Here is a 16,232-nt window from a genome sequence, read left to right as displayed (position 1 = left end):
ACTCGTTATAGTCGTTTTCTATCTTTCTTCACGTTGGAAACGAGACCGGGGAAGATATCTAACATCGAGAGTAACGGATAGCTTGACAATAGAATGTGTCTGCGGAGTCGTTGCCTGTGTTGCGTAAACTCTCTCGCGGAAATCCGAGACGGGTGATGTCAAATCGCTCGTTGCGCTCAATGCTCAATCTCTCGTATGATTTCTCAGCGCATCCATCGAATGGTAGCTTTATCTCGACTGGTCCACTCTCTTCGATTCCTTACGTGACTCGAGGTAAAAGCAAACGAATATTAGGACTTTGCTGTCCTATGTCAAGTTGGACTCGACACAATGCTTTGCGATAGCCTAATTCTTCAAGCATTCGAATCTGTACAATTACAATCGGCGAACCACGCTGTTAAATTCATCAAATTATACTCAATTTCAATCATTTTTAATCATTCCTTTTACTTTTATTACTTTTCTTTTAACTTTATTTTACTATTACTCACTATATTATATATTATACTACAATAGTTAACTTAATTAAACTAATGGAGTCAAAATAACACTGTTTTGTATTAAAATAATAATTTCGACACACATAGTACTTAAAAATAACAAAATGTTATTTAACTGAAGGTGCTGGTTTAAATTTCATTCCTTAATATTTGACAATGTATATTTTTGGGATCTCCATAAGTTCCTTTAAGTAATAAAAATTCTTTGATTCGCGTTAGACCAGCTGATTAGGTGGAATTGAGAACAAAATATTTGACCTTTGCTTATTTGCGAGAAATAATTTTGACCGCAAAGGGATAATTTTTAAATCGCGCGAAATTTGCAAGGAGAAGACATGAACATTCGCATTCACGAGCATTTACGAGCCAATGGATCTCTCGTTATTTCCTAATACCTCCGGTATTACATTCGTGGTGATTATCGGTTTTGATTTCACTTGCGCGAGATCTAGCTTATTGGTTCGACTGGTTCGGAGGATTGTTGCGAGCTTAGCTTAGATCGCGTCTGTCCGTAATGGGACTTTACGTGCGCGCCGGAATGCACACAGGAATGAACGATTGACTCGAGTCGGCGGCGTAGAGGGCAAGATGCCGATGGAACCGCGCTTCGAAGGGAGCCGGTTGATCGATGCCTCGTGGCCTTCTCTCGTTATCTCACGGAAACTCGGTGCGTTCTATCGATCGGATATACCTTCCCGGGCCGTTCGGGCTTTCGGGCGCCTCCTCCGGAGCGACCGAAAGCCTCTTTTGCTCCGGATTTCGCTCTGGCCAAGAGCCTCGTGGAAGAGGGACGCGGAGAGCCGACCGAGAGGGGGAGGGAAAAGGGGAGGGAAAGATAGGGGAATTCTACCGTGGGTAGCACGCCGTCCGCTGGAAGCCGGGCTCTCAGGGCTGGCCGGAAATTGTCGAGAATCTTGTCGATCGCGATTAGTTAATTAAACACGACTTTCGACAGTGACGCGGGGCGCGTGTAACTCGAATTATCGATTTTTCGACGATACGATTCCGCGTGATCGGATAAGAAATTAAGAAGCTAAGCGGCTTTCGAACAGATGTTGTGACAAACAATCGGCTTTAATATCTCTCGATCGAATAATCACCTGATATTTCTATTTATAAACCCTCGAACGATTGAAAACTACGATAGAAGTCGCGTATTACATTTTGTACATGTACTTTTATATTTATTATAATTTTAATTGCCACTTATTAAAGAAATGTTTTTTAAACAATTATATTTTATCGTATTTTATTCTTATCAAAGAAAAGAAAGATTTTCAACACTTTTTTACAATTTTTTTACAACGGCGTAACTCCGTGGATGGTTGAGTTGAATTTAAATTTTGCTCGAAGTTTAGGGACATTGCTACCCTAAAATATAATTAAATCTTAATAAAAGCGAATTTCGGCAAAATGTTTCTCGCGTTGCAAGGAGGCAGCCCGTGCATATAGATATGTCAGAAATTCGAATATACGTATATATGCATTTCAAGAGCAAATAAGCGGACGGCGAATATTGTTCTTCGAATTGTTCGAAGATGGACCGAGATCGTTCTGTGTACTATCGACGACCTCGGCCCAGCGGAAGAGGAATCTTGCGGACGTATTGGATCAGGCAGGTCCGGGCGCAGCCGGTCGCGCTCGTAAAACCGGAAGCATTGTTAGTGGAGTGTCCAATGTTCGTTCGCTGGACGTTGTTAAGAGAACGAGCAAGCGGCACACACACACACACACTCCACACAACAGCATTCCACGCGCGCGCGCATCCAAATACACACACACACATAAGAGCGAGATATCTCACGCTGCATCGTAAAGCGCGCAAATAAACCGAACTCAAGTCAAACGAGCGAAACTCAAACGAGGGACGGGGGACGCGGCGGCTGTTTTAGGTATTGCTGTGAAGGGCAGAAGGATGGCAGGCGGGAGGGTGGTTTTGAAGTCGTAAAACCGTGTCGCGAACGCCATAACGAATGCAATGCGGAAATTCGCCGGCTAAATCCCAGAATGAGAGAAAGAGAGCGGAGAGAAGGCAAGAGTGAGGAATAGAAAGAGAGAAAGAGAGAGAGAGAGAGAGAGAAAGAGAGAGAAAGAGCGCAAATGAGAGCGAGGATTGCAGAAACGGAGCGAAACGGAGGGAGATAGTGAACGGTCGAATGGCATGTATATATTCACCGAACTTTCTCGACTAATCCACCGAGCTTTATGAAGCTCTTCTCGAGACGAGCATAAATTCGCGTGAATCTGCTGTTATTGTAGGCGACGGGTCTCTTCTCCGCGAGTCGGGGCACCGTGTAGAAGAGCGACCGTATATTTCTCGTCGCGCGCGCGTTTGCGTCACGTTATTTTGGATTTGAGAGCACGGGTAAGGTGCTCGAGAAGAAAAGCGTCAGCGAAGTCTGGAGGAAAGAGAGTTTCGTCGCGCCTTGCGATACCCTTTACTTTGCGAGAACACTTCGATTCGTTCGTTCATTTTGTCCTGTTATTTTTATCGCGCTTGCGATATAATAAAGTCGTGTCGCTTCAAAATGCGATTTCAAGTCAGGGATACAGATTAGACGCCCATTATTCATGTACTGATGAATAATGCGTGCTCGATTGTCGACGAAAAGCGCAAAAAGCAGGTGGGAAAGGCTTAACAAGATAACACAAAACGTAGATTAAAGAAACGAAGAGAAAGGGGAGGTGAGATCAAACCGTGACGATTAAACTCAGTACGCAAATATACGGGGATATGTGTGGTACAGAGGCGGCGATATGTGTATAACGCAACAAAATCAGTGTCAAAACGAAGGATAACGGAAGGAAAACGGAAGTAAAAACGAGCGTTTAACGGCGTGTACTCCGGCAATTAATGGACGATTGTAATGTTAGCTCAATCCAAAGTCCGGAGGACGGTTATGCAGCACGTTTAAAAGGAAGTAGAAGATGATGACGAAGATAGAAATATGTAAGTATATAGATAGACAGAGATATATGTTTATATACAGGAACGAAGAGAGAAGTCAACTCAACATACGAGAAAATAATATCTCGCGCGGAACGTTCGTATCGACGTCGTTCTACTGGTGCTTCGAGCTACAGTTTCTCATCGAGGAGCATTTAACTGGAATAAAAGCGTTCCCGCAAAAATGGAACAAAAAACCAATTGAAATTTTCGATTCGTTGATCAAGATTGCCGTTGAATTATAATGTTACTTCTTATTATAGCTCGTCTGTCGATCGTATTATAGAATTCATTTATTATTATTACTTTAATAATATATTAACTTGAGAATTGCACAGCAGGAAGCTAATTGTCTTACTAATTGCACATTAACTTAAGACAAAAGGTATCAAAATTAATTTGCGTCAATCGTGAAAATGTAGTCGAAGAAATATTTTCCCGCGTTATTAATACGGCGGTAAAGATTTGCAATATCTTTCTAGTCACTTAAAAATACCGCACGAGCGCGAGAACTGCGTTTACCGTGCATAAGAATATACTTGTTCCGGCAGAACGCACGTCACGAGGCGCACCCGCGCGATGAAAAACGCAGAAGACAGAGACAGAACGGAACCGAAACGCAGGAGAGAACACTGGCGAAGAGGAAAACAAGAGAAAACAAAAAAAAAACGAAAAAGACTGTCACAAATACATCGTGGTACAAAAAAAAGGAACAAAAAGGTGGAAGAGAGAAAAAAAAAGGAGGAAGAAAACTCTCGTTAGGTTATACTCTTGGCACGCACGAAAAAGAAGAAAAAAATCTTGGCTCTTCAAGTAAGTCGTCGGCTCTCACGGGGACTTACCATTCTTTTTTTTGACAACGACTTTGGCTGCGACTTTACGGGGGTTGCGGTATGCCGAACGATCGGAGTTTTGAGTGGTAGTAGTAGAAGTAGTAGTAGAAGTAGTAGAGGTAGTAGTAGCATAGTGTCGTGCCGAGATAGGAGGAGTCCAAGGCCAGTGTGATTGATACAAATATAATAGAGAAGGAGTACGATATAAAAGACAGTCAGTGCAACTTCGGGGGTGGGGGGTGGGGGGCGGGGGCGGGCGAGAAAGGGGAGGGCAAGAGCGAAGGGGGGGCAGAGGGTTGTGAGCGGCGCATATATCTCTCGCGATAATTAAAGGAGGCGAAACCGAGGGGGAAGGGGAGAAAAGTGGAGGGGCCGAGGGTGCCTTTATTGATCGAAACACCGGGACTCTCTGTTTGAACTCTTTTTTTTTCGATCAGAGCGACCTAGCCGCAACAGCCAGGAAAAACGTTCTCGCGAGCGCGTTCTCTACGAGACGGTGAGGGGGGAGGGTAGTGAGGGGGGCTGCTCGACTTTCTTTCGGAGCTCGGACCCGGCCCGGTGGATGGATACTTGTTAGACCCGGTGATCGTCCACACGGCTGACACCGGACGGTGGTATCGATCTGACCTTCCGACGTGCCACGAAGTGCGGGGAATGAATTAACCCGCTGTCTCCTTGTCGGGCACACGTGGACGAATATAAAATTAATCGGCGGTAGCCAGCCGACACAGGTCGATATTTCGGATATCGTAAAAAATATATATGTCTTCGGTACGACTCGGTGAAGACGTTTGATTTAATCAAAACTCGATCCAACACTGTCGCGAAGAGTGGAAAAAAAAACTCGCGATTGTCACACCGGTCGCAAAGCTCCATCCGCCGATTTGCCGAAGAAAGTCATTTTTCTTTTAGCTTTCCATACGTAAGGACGAAGGGCAGAGTGACTATACATACACATATGTGAAATATACGAAAAAGAAAAAGAAAGTAACAGAATAGGCCAGCGGGGGCGGGATGGACGTAACACACGTGAAATTGAAATTGACTATGGAACTCGGACAGAGTGGTAGAGTCGATCGGGGCGAACGAAAATGACAAATAAAAATCCGATCTGTAGATACTCCCGGGGGGGTTACACATATCGAAAAATAATTAAGACGAGAATCGAATGACGGATTACCATCGCAATTACAGCGTCATCTTACCCGGTCGTTGCGATGCATGCGTGAATTAAATTAACGCGTGTGATGCGCAAGATGGCAAATGATGATCCTCGCCCGATTAGCTTCGAGCTGAAAAAGTACTTTGAACTCGTAAAGCTCAAGACCCACGCGAAGTAGTTTTATACGTGCTTTGAGAAACAAGCAAAGGGGATCGTGCCATCTTGAACAAACGTATGGAGACAGGGTGAAAGATGCTATATGAGTATAATGATGCAGAAAATCAAAGTCTACCGTTGAAGATGTAAAAAGTCAGGCTATGTGCCGTCGAGACACGTCGAATATATGTATTACACACATACATGTATATACGTAGTCGGGAAGTGAAAATAAAAATGCCAAGAAGAGCAGATACGGAGCAGATACGGAGAAAAAAAGTGAGAGAGAGAGAGAGAGAGAGAGAGAGAGAGAGAGAAAAAGAGAGAAAAAAAAAGAAGAGAAAAACCAAGTAAAAATCTCATATCTCGATGCGAAAAATCATAAGTACAATGAAACAGATGGTCAAAGGTAAAGAAAAAAAAATATACAGTAAATTTATGTACACACATATATATCATGGATATCATATAGAACGGCAGATAAAGAAGAAAAGAGAAGAGTTAGACGCGGACGTACGTACGTTCTTCTCCTTCCGAGAAACACGACGTTACGGATAAAGGAAAAAAAATAGACAAGACGTGATAAATAAAAGAAAAATACGGAGGGAGAGAAAAATAGATAGAGAGAGAAAAACAGATAGAAAAAGAAACTCGACATCGAGAAACTACTATGAAATAGCTAAAAAATTAATGATAATCAATGAAGCTCTTAATCGTGTGACGTCTAGAAGAATCGAGCGGCGTTTCTTACCATCTGTCCGTGCAGCGAGTGAAAATGCAAACAGAAAGAGAATTCAAGATTTGTCTCTGGAAGTTATAAAAGTGAGATCGTGGCGGGGGGAGGCAGGGTGATAGAGAGATTTTTTTTTAAATCAACTATTCTTTCAATGAATATTTCGGGTGAAATCGCGTCAATACGTATTTTTTTTTCTTTACTTCTGCTCAAGAAGGTGAATTTCAAGAGGGGTACGCGAGCATGAGCAAAGTCATGAATCGTAGGGATATCTATGAGAATAATTAGAGTACGTAGAATTCACAGGTGTCGTCGAAATCGAACGATCGAAGAAATTGTGGCAGAAACTAACCGGCGGATCGATCGTGCGCGTGAAAGCCGCGAGGCAAACCGGAAAAGAAAAAATAACACGTCGAAGCTTCGCCGCTCCCGTTAAATTAAAAGCGATCGAACGAAAAATTAACGGCGTGTTTCAACTTTCATCGCCGCGATGAAAATGTACGGTCGCGCAATTCCTCGCGAAATTCCCGCTCGCGAAAATCCACGCCGTTATCCAATCCGGGCGCACGTGCACGATCGATCTTCCTTTTCGGCGGAGAATGCGACGATTCGCAGAACGGGGGAGAGGAGGGGGGGGGGCAAGGGGAATCCCGATTCATTTTTCATCGTTAGATCGTCTCCAGGTCTTTTCTATCGGCACGCGGCAGAACGTGAGGGATGAATCCGCGCATTCTCCCCGGCCGGGTGCACGAAGATGATGTGGCCTCCCTTAGATCGTGTCGGAGCTCGTAAGAGATTCCAGATATTAGCGGAATCTCTGCCCGTTTTATCTCTCTCGCTTGTCCGTCCGGCCGTCTTCTAGGTGACGGATAAGATTGAAACCGCGTCTCATCTCTCGCTATATCAGAGTGCATCCCGAACGGAATGAATTTATTCGAAGATAAGATTTAATCGGATCGAACGAGCTGCGGGAAAAATTACGCTTCTCCTTCGCGATCGTTTTTACACGTGATTGCATAATCATGTGGCGCTCTAAATAAAACGAGTGTTTTTTCTGATTCCGCGAGACGGCTAACAAAATGAGAACGTGTCTCTCTGCACGATTTTCGTATTGGACAAGTAAAAGTCAAACAATATCAAGAATAGCCCCGACGTAAAAAGAAGAGGGGTTCTGATCACGATATAAGAGAGACCAGTCCGAGTGCCAATCTTGTTCGAAATGTCTGCAAAGTAATAGTGTATACGGATTAGGGTGGGGAATATGAGAGCTAAACGGTAGACATTACCTTCCTCGAGACCTTCATCGCCGTCGCTCATCAGCTCGTCGTCCGAGCAAATGTTCAGCACGTTCACCAACATTTCTGTGACTGGAAGATAAAGCGAAAATCGTCCGTTAAATTAGCATATCCTTCAATAGACTGTAATACCTTATTTATATCTTGAAATATTTTATTTAAAAAGTCAATATCTCTTTCCCCTGTCTAAATTAATGCAATTAAAATTTTTCTCATATTTTTTTCTTCTAAACGTAAATCAATTAATCATTTATTCGATTAATCATTAAAGCTCTTTAATAAATAAAATACATTGCATGGAGATAATAATGTTTTACAGAAGCAAACGGGACTTGCCGGTCTAGCGCATGACTTACCTTTCTCGCCGACAAACGGTAGGGACCATGTGAAAACGTCCATGAAATTGGGCAACCAGTACGGGTGTGGCGAGCAATTGAACTGCCTGATATTCATCACGTTGTTCTCGTACTTTAAAACCGCCGCCTGCGGGCACAACGAGCACATCGGGACTTTACGATTGTATACCAGCGGTCCACAGGTCATAAAACGAACAACGCACCGACCATAAATGCGACAGTTAAATTAATGTCGAAGCTTTACGGTCAATGCTGGACAGTGGCGCGGCTGCGATTCGCGGCGCGAATAGAATTTTTACCTTGTTGTTGTACACGTCGAGATAGTTGGGCGCGCTGAAGATGGTGATAAGCGACGGGAAGCCCGTCGTCTGGGACTTTCGGTACATGCGATATCCGGCGTCCTGAGCCTCGTGCGCCCTTATGATGCTGAGCAAATTGTTGTTTTGCAGAAAGTCGCAACACGCCGCGTAACTGCAAGCAGATATTATCGATCGGCCGCTTGAGATTGGCAGAGAGAGAGAGAGAGAGAAAGCGCTTGACTGCCGATAATTACTGTTGAGAGAGTTATCCGAGCATATGAGCGGGCACGTTAATTCGCTTATTACATTTACGTAGCATTAATAACATGGAAATTGCCGTGCCAGGGTAAAATGACTCGGCGTTAAAACTTTTAATAGAAACGCCAAGATTTTTCCAAGTAAATTCCGCAGCAAGATTTGTGTGAAGCGTATAAGTTTTAGAAGTGTTCGCCAGGCAGCCATTCCGACGCGTGAATATTCATACCGGGAAATTCGTGTATGTTAAAATCGCAACCTGGATTAACGTCGTAACGCACGATCTTTTGGCACACGCATCAAAAACAATTACGCGCGCGCGCGTGTGTAATTGTTTTTGATGCGTGTGCCAAACAATCAATCTTAACTTGTCGAGAACGATTGGTGCAACGATTTGTATGCAATTCTGTGAATTTATACAGAATTGTTGGAGCGTTCTAAATATTGAAGTAGAATTAGTTTCTATTTTTGAGATTGCTCGAAGCTTGGGCGTTAGATTGTTAAGTTTGTCATTAATGCGAGTTGGGTATTCTTTCGTACGACGTGCAACTTTTAATGATGATCCGTCCCCTATCAACCGGACACCGGATGATGGGCACCACTGGTCTTCTCTACCGGCATTCATGTTCACATAAACAAATTAAGCCGCCGAAAACGTCAACAGGACGGCCCTTTTCGCTCTATCATAACTGACCCGGCCAAGAATCGTGAGAAATGTTTGCGCCACGTCGCGGCATGGTCATTAACGGCTATTAAGACCCGTTCACAGCGCCGACAGAGATTAATGACGAGGTGAAATCTCTTGAAAACCGTGCCCCGTTCGCCCAATGGCCGGTATCGATCCCCGGGTCGTTGAATCTTAACTTCGATACGCACACATCCCCGCGGCGCGACGATAAGATGATTTATTTAACGTGGAACGGTTATTGCGGCGCGCGAGATGTGTTCCGTTTCCTCATCGTAACACCGGTATAGCCACTTCGGGTCATTAGACGGTGTAGGAGGGGGTAATCAGGGGGCTTCATTACTAGTCGGACGTTCGAGGGAAAAGGAGGGTAAGTGGTGCGAGTCGCGGTGTAGTCGGACGACCGCCGGCGATTACAGACCGGACTACTTGCATACTGCTCGAGACGCGAGAGATGTGATTTATGTTCGCGTGAAACTTAATGCACATATATACCTATCCCCGGACCGAGACACGATAATGCGGGAATCGAAAATGAGGGATTAACGGGACTGGCGCGCTATCTGGGACGTCTTCATAACGGCCCCGCTATTATCTTATCGCGATCGCGATCGCCTGTGCCACGTCCACGTATATATCAATGAACAACTTGATTATGAAAATCACCTCGATAAATTACCTCTCTAACGTCCGTGCCCCTGCTACTCAAGAAATACCGACACGTATACAATTCTTCGCTGGCCGTAACGTAACTAACGTACCGCACTAACGTTAAATAGAGACACTTTAATAAAAATACTGGATACCAATTTGTTGCTGGAGCTGGAGATCGCCTCGGAGCGCAGAGATTTAAAACGAGTTTTTCCGGAATTTAATCTATTAGAGTCCGCTACGCAGACATACATGACACGTATACGCGAACAAACGAATAGGAAACGTTACGAGCGTGCACACGCGAGACGGCTGACACTTAACGAATCTCGGTGCTCATTAGCGCGGCCGTTCGTATAATTAGCGGATCCGCGAGAGGAGAGCTGTCGTGTCTGCGGTTTGCTGACACTGTCGTATAACGCGGCCGTTATTAATCTTCGCGCGCGGAGCAAACCGCGGACGTGTCCGCGGACGCTGACAAAGGACTACGCGACGAGGGACCGAACGTGTCACGTAGGAAGATTCGGCGAAGAAGGAAAATCTCTCAGGATTCCAGAAGGGACAAGGAGGGGGGAGCTAAAGTTACCTCGTTTCACGCTGTGTGATCGCGCGAGGGGTGTGTGTCCAACGCGCTTCCGGCTGCGCTGCTCGCAAACAGATGGCGAGATAATTACCCGTTGGAGGGAATTAACGGGTTAGCTGGGAGGAAAAAAAAACGAGGACCGGCCGACGACAGCCGCGAGATGTATCGCACAAGCATATCGTATTTCCACGGCAAAAAAAGAACTCCCGACTACCGCTGAGCGACGATGGGGTGTTGACCTCGTTTTTCCTTTTCTCCGCTAATACGTCCTTTATTATTACGTTAACACCGTGGTATCGACGTGTCCCACCGATATATCGACGACACCGACGAAAAGTATTGTAATTGCATTTTCTGATATTTCCAATTTATGCGATCCTTTTTTTAACATCCTTTATTGGCAGTATGGCTTGATGAAATATCGTAATTTTAATCAAGACAATTTTATTTGCTTGTTTGTATATATGTGTGTTACAATTGACGAATAAAAGATTTTCAAGAAGAGAAAACTGATGTTGTATAAATATGATTCTAAAATTTTTTTCGTTAATTGTTTCAGATTTATATATATATATAATTTAGGCATTCATAATTTTATAAAAGGTATAAACAATAAAATAAAACTTCCGAGAAACTAAACTTCAGAGAAAATAAAAAGATAATAGAATCACTATTCAGTTAATTCCAAACAGATTTTACTTTGACTTTTAATTCGAGGCTCGATTTATAAATATATAGACAATATAAAAAAAAGGTATCTTAATGTTAAAAAATTAGAAAGTTGCAATAAAGAATTATCTCCCTCAAGAACATTTTTGTTAAGAACAAAATTTATACCCAAAATCACAATACTTTGTCCAATCTTTAAGTTGGTGATTGATAAAGTTAACCATTAAGCTTTAATTTCTGATATCAAAGGTACAATATTTTTCTTCAGTTAAAAAAATGCGATTTACAGAATGTAACCAAAAGTCTATATATAATATCTACGCGCGAATAAGCATAAAAAATCAGATACCGCATGCCCACTAAAATTTATGTTACGTTCTAGGTTGACGTGTTGCAGAAAACTTAGAAAGAGAGACGGACACTTACCTGTAAAAGTATGAACAACCCCTGACGCTATTGTGGGAGAAATGCTCCGCGTTCTTCTCGTTGCCGAAGTCCTCGAGAGGATCCGACCAGAGGAGATCGCACATCGGTCCGAACGCCGGCGGCTCTTTGAACCTGTCCAGCTGAAACAGCAAGTCAACATTGATCGAATTAGCTCAAGGAATTAACTGGCAGTAACATCAGCCATCGCAAACGCAGCGTAATTTTCAGCGTAATTGTTGGCCATTGTCGGCTTTATCGGGTTCACATTGGGCTCTGGTCAGTCAGTTTGCACTGTATCCCCATTTGGAGGTTTAGTTGGTCCGTTATACATTACACGCGAACTTTATGCGGTTCTGATTGGTGCCGATTAATTGCGACGGCTTCATTCACGGTTACATCATAATCGTGAATGAAGCCATCGCAATTAATCGTTACGACATTATATAAAACGTTCAGATATATCGCACTCCTATGTCGTAACGTTTTGACTTCGATTTCTGGAATCGCTGTAACAGCAGACTTATATTGCCACTTTGACGACTCCTCGTGAGGTACGAGATACCTCGACGTCTAAAAGAGAGAGATGTGAGCGATAATCTGAACTTGAAATTGAATTATAATTTGACAGCGATTTGACAGCGTCGAAACGCGTATCGAAGCGCGACAGAGTCTCGAGGGTGACAACTCCCGCTGCTGAGTTTACGTATCGCGACAGCGCCAAACAAGGTATACGTAAGCCGGATCGTCCGCAGATTGCATTAATTAGGCTAGCGAGCCTGACAACAGTGCGCTCACCACGGATTTCTAAATGTCTATTGGTTGCCACTAAATCGCTAAACACTGAAATCCGATATTCAATGTTGTTAGAACGCGATGACGGAGATAGATCCTATCCACGCCGATCCTACTTGACATTTACCCGACACCACGCTACATATATATTTCCTCGAAGGAAATATACCTAACTGTTAAAAATCACACATGCGAATTTATGTAACGCTTTGAATTTTAACGAATTCAATCTTCCGAGTTAATAAACAGAAAAAGTGTGAACGCGAAACACGTATAGTCATATAAATTCTGTATAAATCATCGCAAACACGCTACATGAAACTGTCATAAACACTCAATATGTACATTGGTTTATCAATCCCGCAAAAAGATTACTTATTTAACAGAAACTGAACAGACGACGCTTTGCTCCCAAAGTCATGAAGCATTCGCAAACGCGGCGCGAATTTATTCTCGGGCCGCGCGCCGAGAATCGAGCCACTCCCCTCGAATCGATGTTAAAGGCTCGAAAACTTGAACGGCGAAGTTTCGTTCGAGGGACGAGCGAGTTTTCGAGCGGAGTGGATATCGAGAGAGCACGGAGAGAGATGGCGGGGGGGGGGGCCGCAAAGACAGAGTCTTGCCGCAACGAGAGCCCTCAAATATTTGTTTCCGTTGATCTAATCTCGCCGAGAAAAGTCCGCCCGGCGCGGCGCGATCTCGTGCCCATCAACTCGGCTGCCTTCGGAAATCGTGTTTAATGACTTCCATGAATATGAATGGCTTCGAGAGAAGAGTAGGTAGGTATTTGGCGCGACGCGAAACGTCTCGTCATCGCAAACACGGCTTCCCCTCTCCTTCTCTTTCTCCGTCTCATTTCGGGATGCAATCAACGCGGATGAAATACTGAAGACGAAGATCGCGAAATTCCGTTTACGTTATTTATAAGCTTCCTTCTTTTTTTTTGGCGTTTCGTTACGTTGGAATTTTGCATATGTAAAATATGTAGCTTCAGAGTTTTATTTTTCATAAAACGATATCGATTCTCAGTCTGTTTTCGCAATATTGCTGCGATCTGACCGTCAAAATTTTTGTATAGGTTTTATTAAAAAATTTGTTTTTCAACTTCCACGTGCGATCTATCTATATAAAATAATTCCGCGTGGTTCTGCACTCGCAAAAGGGAATAATCCGACGCAAAGATTAAAGCTGCAGGTTTCGGTACGTTCATTTACTAAATATTTAGAGATAAATGATACATGGTAAAAAATATCTCTTGATGTAATAACATACAATTTTTCCTATAAATGTTATTTACAGCGTACACTGAGAGAAATGTTGAAAAATGTTTTGTTGAAACAACCAAAATTTTGTTATTGCAACAAAATTTTGGTTGTTTCAACAAAACATTTCTCTCAGTGTAAGGGATTTGATACGCAATCAAACTTAAGTTATAAATTATAAAATCATAAATTATAAAAAAGTTATAAGTTATACAATAAAGCTAATGCTTGCTTTCAAATTTATCGTAAACAAGTATAAAAATAAAAAATTTAAGATATAGTAGATTTCTGAAATTAAAGTTTCGATCTTTTTCTATTTATCTACGTTTAAACAAATATTAAAGAGATATTAGAAACATTAACCGATTTTCCAGTTTTTTAGAAAAACAAGACTTGGCTAACACCAAAGGAGTTACTTTGCACGATCTACAGCTTCAAAAAATTAATAAAAATTAATAGAAACTTCGAACCACTTGCTCCCCTCTCTAAATGTAAGTCCCCGCGGTACTATCGACGCCATATTCCACGATTAGCCGAGCCGAAGTTGCGCGACGTGATCTTGATGCCGGCTACAAGTTTCACGTAACAGGTAGCGTAATTACGTCGAATGGGTTCGCATAAGTTCGCGACCCGTTTCCGCGTAAACATGTACAGACACGCGGGCATATTGGGCGCTTATTACGATATAATGAGCAGTTAGTGCACGATAATGACAGCGGCGGCATTAAGTGAAGCGAGCGTATCTTATGTCTCCCTATCATGTTTGCAGTGTCTATTATAATGATACGTAATAGTGTTTCATTGCCCTGCCCTCGTGTAGTCTCGCTCTGCCTTTCATACCGCATCGATCTTAAATTCCGCACCTACAGAGGGTAAATTTCTCTTGAAATGCAGCGAGATTTGATTGCAGCGCGTCTCTAAATTGAATTCGAAATACCAGAATATTCAGATATTATTCATACAATCATATAATATGAAATCAGCCTCTCGTGGGATCTTTCGAACGTATTATTCCAACAGGTATCGCAAAACATATAAGATTTCTGATTGTCTATATACATATGAATTGTCATCATTTGTCGCAATTATTTAATTTTTTATATAGTGAGAGTAAATCGTTATTCTTTATTTTCTAATATAATATAAAATCAGCTTCTCTTGGCATTTTTCGAACGTATTATTCCAACAGGTATCACAACGAAATATACGAAATTTCTCATTGTCTATATGTAAGTTGAGATCATTTGCCGCAATTACTTAATTTTTTTATATACCGAGAGCAAACGGCGAACGTTATTCTTTATTCTCTTGAAGCACGAAACAATTCGTTGATCACGCCAGTTCGTTTGAAAGAAACATTAATTAAAAATACGGGCTTCCAGGCCAAATTGCGGTCGCCGCAATGGCGCGCTCGCGGAGAAGAACGGGCGAGAGATGGAAGGCCGCGGGGGAGAGAAACGGCGGACAGAGGAGACACGGAGGAGTGGGATTCTGGGATGAAGAAGGCGTCGTTTCGCGGCACGAAACAAACGTAATTTAACGCGACGCCCCGGCTCACTTCCTTAATGGAATGCTTTCTTTGCTCCTGAGATATATTATGCATCTGTGGATTACGGGCGAAAAAATCGCCCTTTCGCCACCTCCCTTCCTTTCTTCTTTTTTCGTCCCCCCTCCCCTCCCTCGGTCATTCGGGGAAACGTTCTGTAAATGCGCCGGAGCGTGCGATTCTTTCTCGCGCCGCGACGCTGCCACCGCCGCCGCCGCGATGCTCGCGCCGATGCCAATCGATACCTCGGACAGGCTTCCCTTTGTGTCGTATATCACACAGAGTGTATCTCAACGGTATCCTTTACGCGGTTTCCACGTGGAGATCCCTTTCAATCGTGTGGCCCCTCCCGCCCACGTCCCCCTCGTTTTCGCTCTTTCTCTCTCTCTCGCGCGATGACGCGTATTTAATCGTGTTTGCCCCTTTATCCGCCGCTACCCGCGTAATCCGCGATTTATAATAATCTGTGAAAAAACACGTCGCAAAGATCAAAGATAAACGCGTCCCAGCGCGGGGAGCTCGGTTTTGCCGTTGTTGGCCCAGAGAGAAAGGGAGCGCATGAAATACACGGAAAGCAGACAGAAAACTCGGAACGTATGAGAGGTCGAACGTAAAAGCTGCAAAAAACGGCCCGCGGCTTTTCGCCCCCTGTATATGCGTGGAAGTTCTGCGCGAAATCGTTAATCTCACCGCTAATGCTTTTCTTATTCGAGCATGAAAGATTTTTTCGGTAAATATTCGTAGTTTATCTTTTCTCGGCAAAGAAGTTTTCTTGGACGAAATCGTTTCTAATCGTCGAACTTAAGTCTCCGGATTAAACACGCTTAAAATAAAGTATACTTCGAGAATCGGGAAGTAAGAGGACGAGAGACACGGTAACGAAACAGCAAAAGGTTCCACCTTGAATGCGCTCCAATTAACTAAAACGCCCCTAATCTGCGAATCTCCCTTCCAAGAAAGATCGCGGACGTTTATTTCGAGGATGATCTCAGGGCGCGGCTGAGCTAAGGAACATAAACTCCGCCCCGTGATTTTCGATCCGGCACACGCGAAGGACTGGATGCCCGCGATAATGCGATTAC

General features: G+C 43.4%; 1 protein-coding gene across 13 annotated transcripts in view; it reads right to left on the bottom strand.

Moving 5' to 3' along the window:
- Positions 1–16,232, bottom strand: part of LOC112468722 (serine/threonine-protein phosphatase 2B catalytic subunit 2-like) — a 112,235-nt gene that overhangs the window by 11,877 nt on the left and 84,126 nt on the right. For 4 of the 13 annotated variants that reach the window (XM_025038128.1, XM_025038039.1, XM_025038056.1 and 1 more), the window contains exons 6-11: positions 11,551–11,690; positions 8,282–8,453; positions 7,983–8,109; positions 7,618–7,698; positions 6,350–6,352; positions 4,290–4,322 (exon numbers count right to left, since the gene is read on the bottom strand). In XM_025038128.1, the coding sequence (XP_024893896.1) occupies positions 4,290–4,322; positions 6,350–6,352; positions 7,618–7,698; positions 7,983–8,109; positions 8,282–8,453; positions 11,551–11,690 (556 nt within the window). Of the gene's footprint in view, positions 1–4,289; positions 4,323–6,349; positions 6,353–7,032; positions 7,555–7,617; positions 7,699–7,982; positions 8,110–8,281; positions 8,454–11,550; positions 11,691–16,232 lie in introns of those variants that run through there. The other 9 variants (XM_025038047.1, XM_025038065.1, XM_025038083.1 and 6 more) reach the window with 4 other exon arrangements.

This window comes from Temnothorax curvispinosus, unplaced genomic scaffold (assembly GCF_003070985.1).
Source record: "Temnothorax curvispinosus isolate PA1 unplaced genomic scaffold, ASM307098v1 QBEX01000258.1, whole genome shotgun sequence".
Taxonomy (NCBI): Eukaryota; Metazoa; Arthropoda; class Insecta; order Hymenoptera; family Formicidae; genus Temnothorax; species Temnothorax curvispinosus.
Note: the sequence above shows the minus strand (reverse complement) of the source record. Positions and strands in the feature narration are given on the sequence as shown.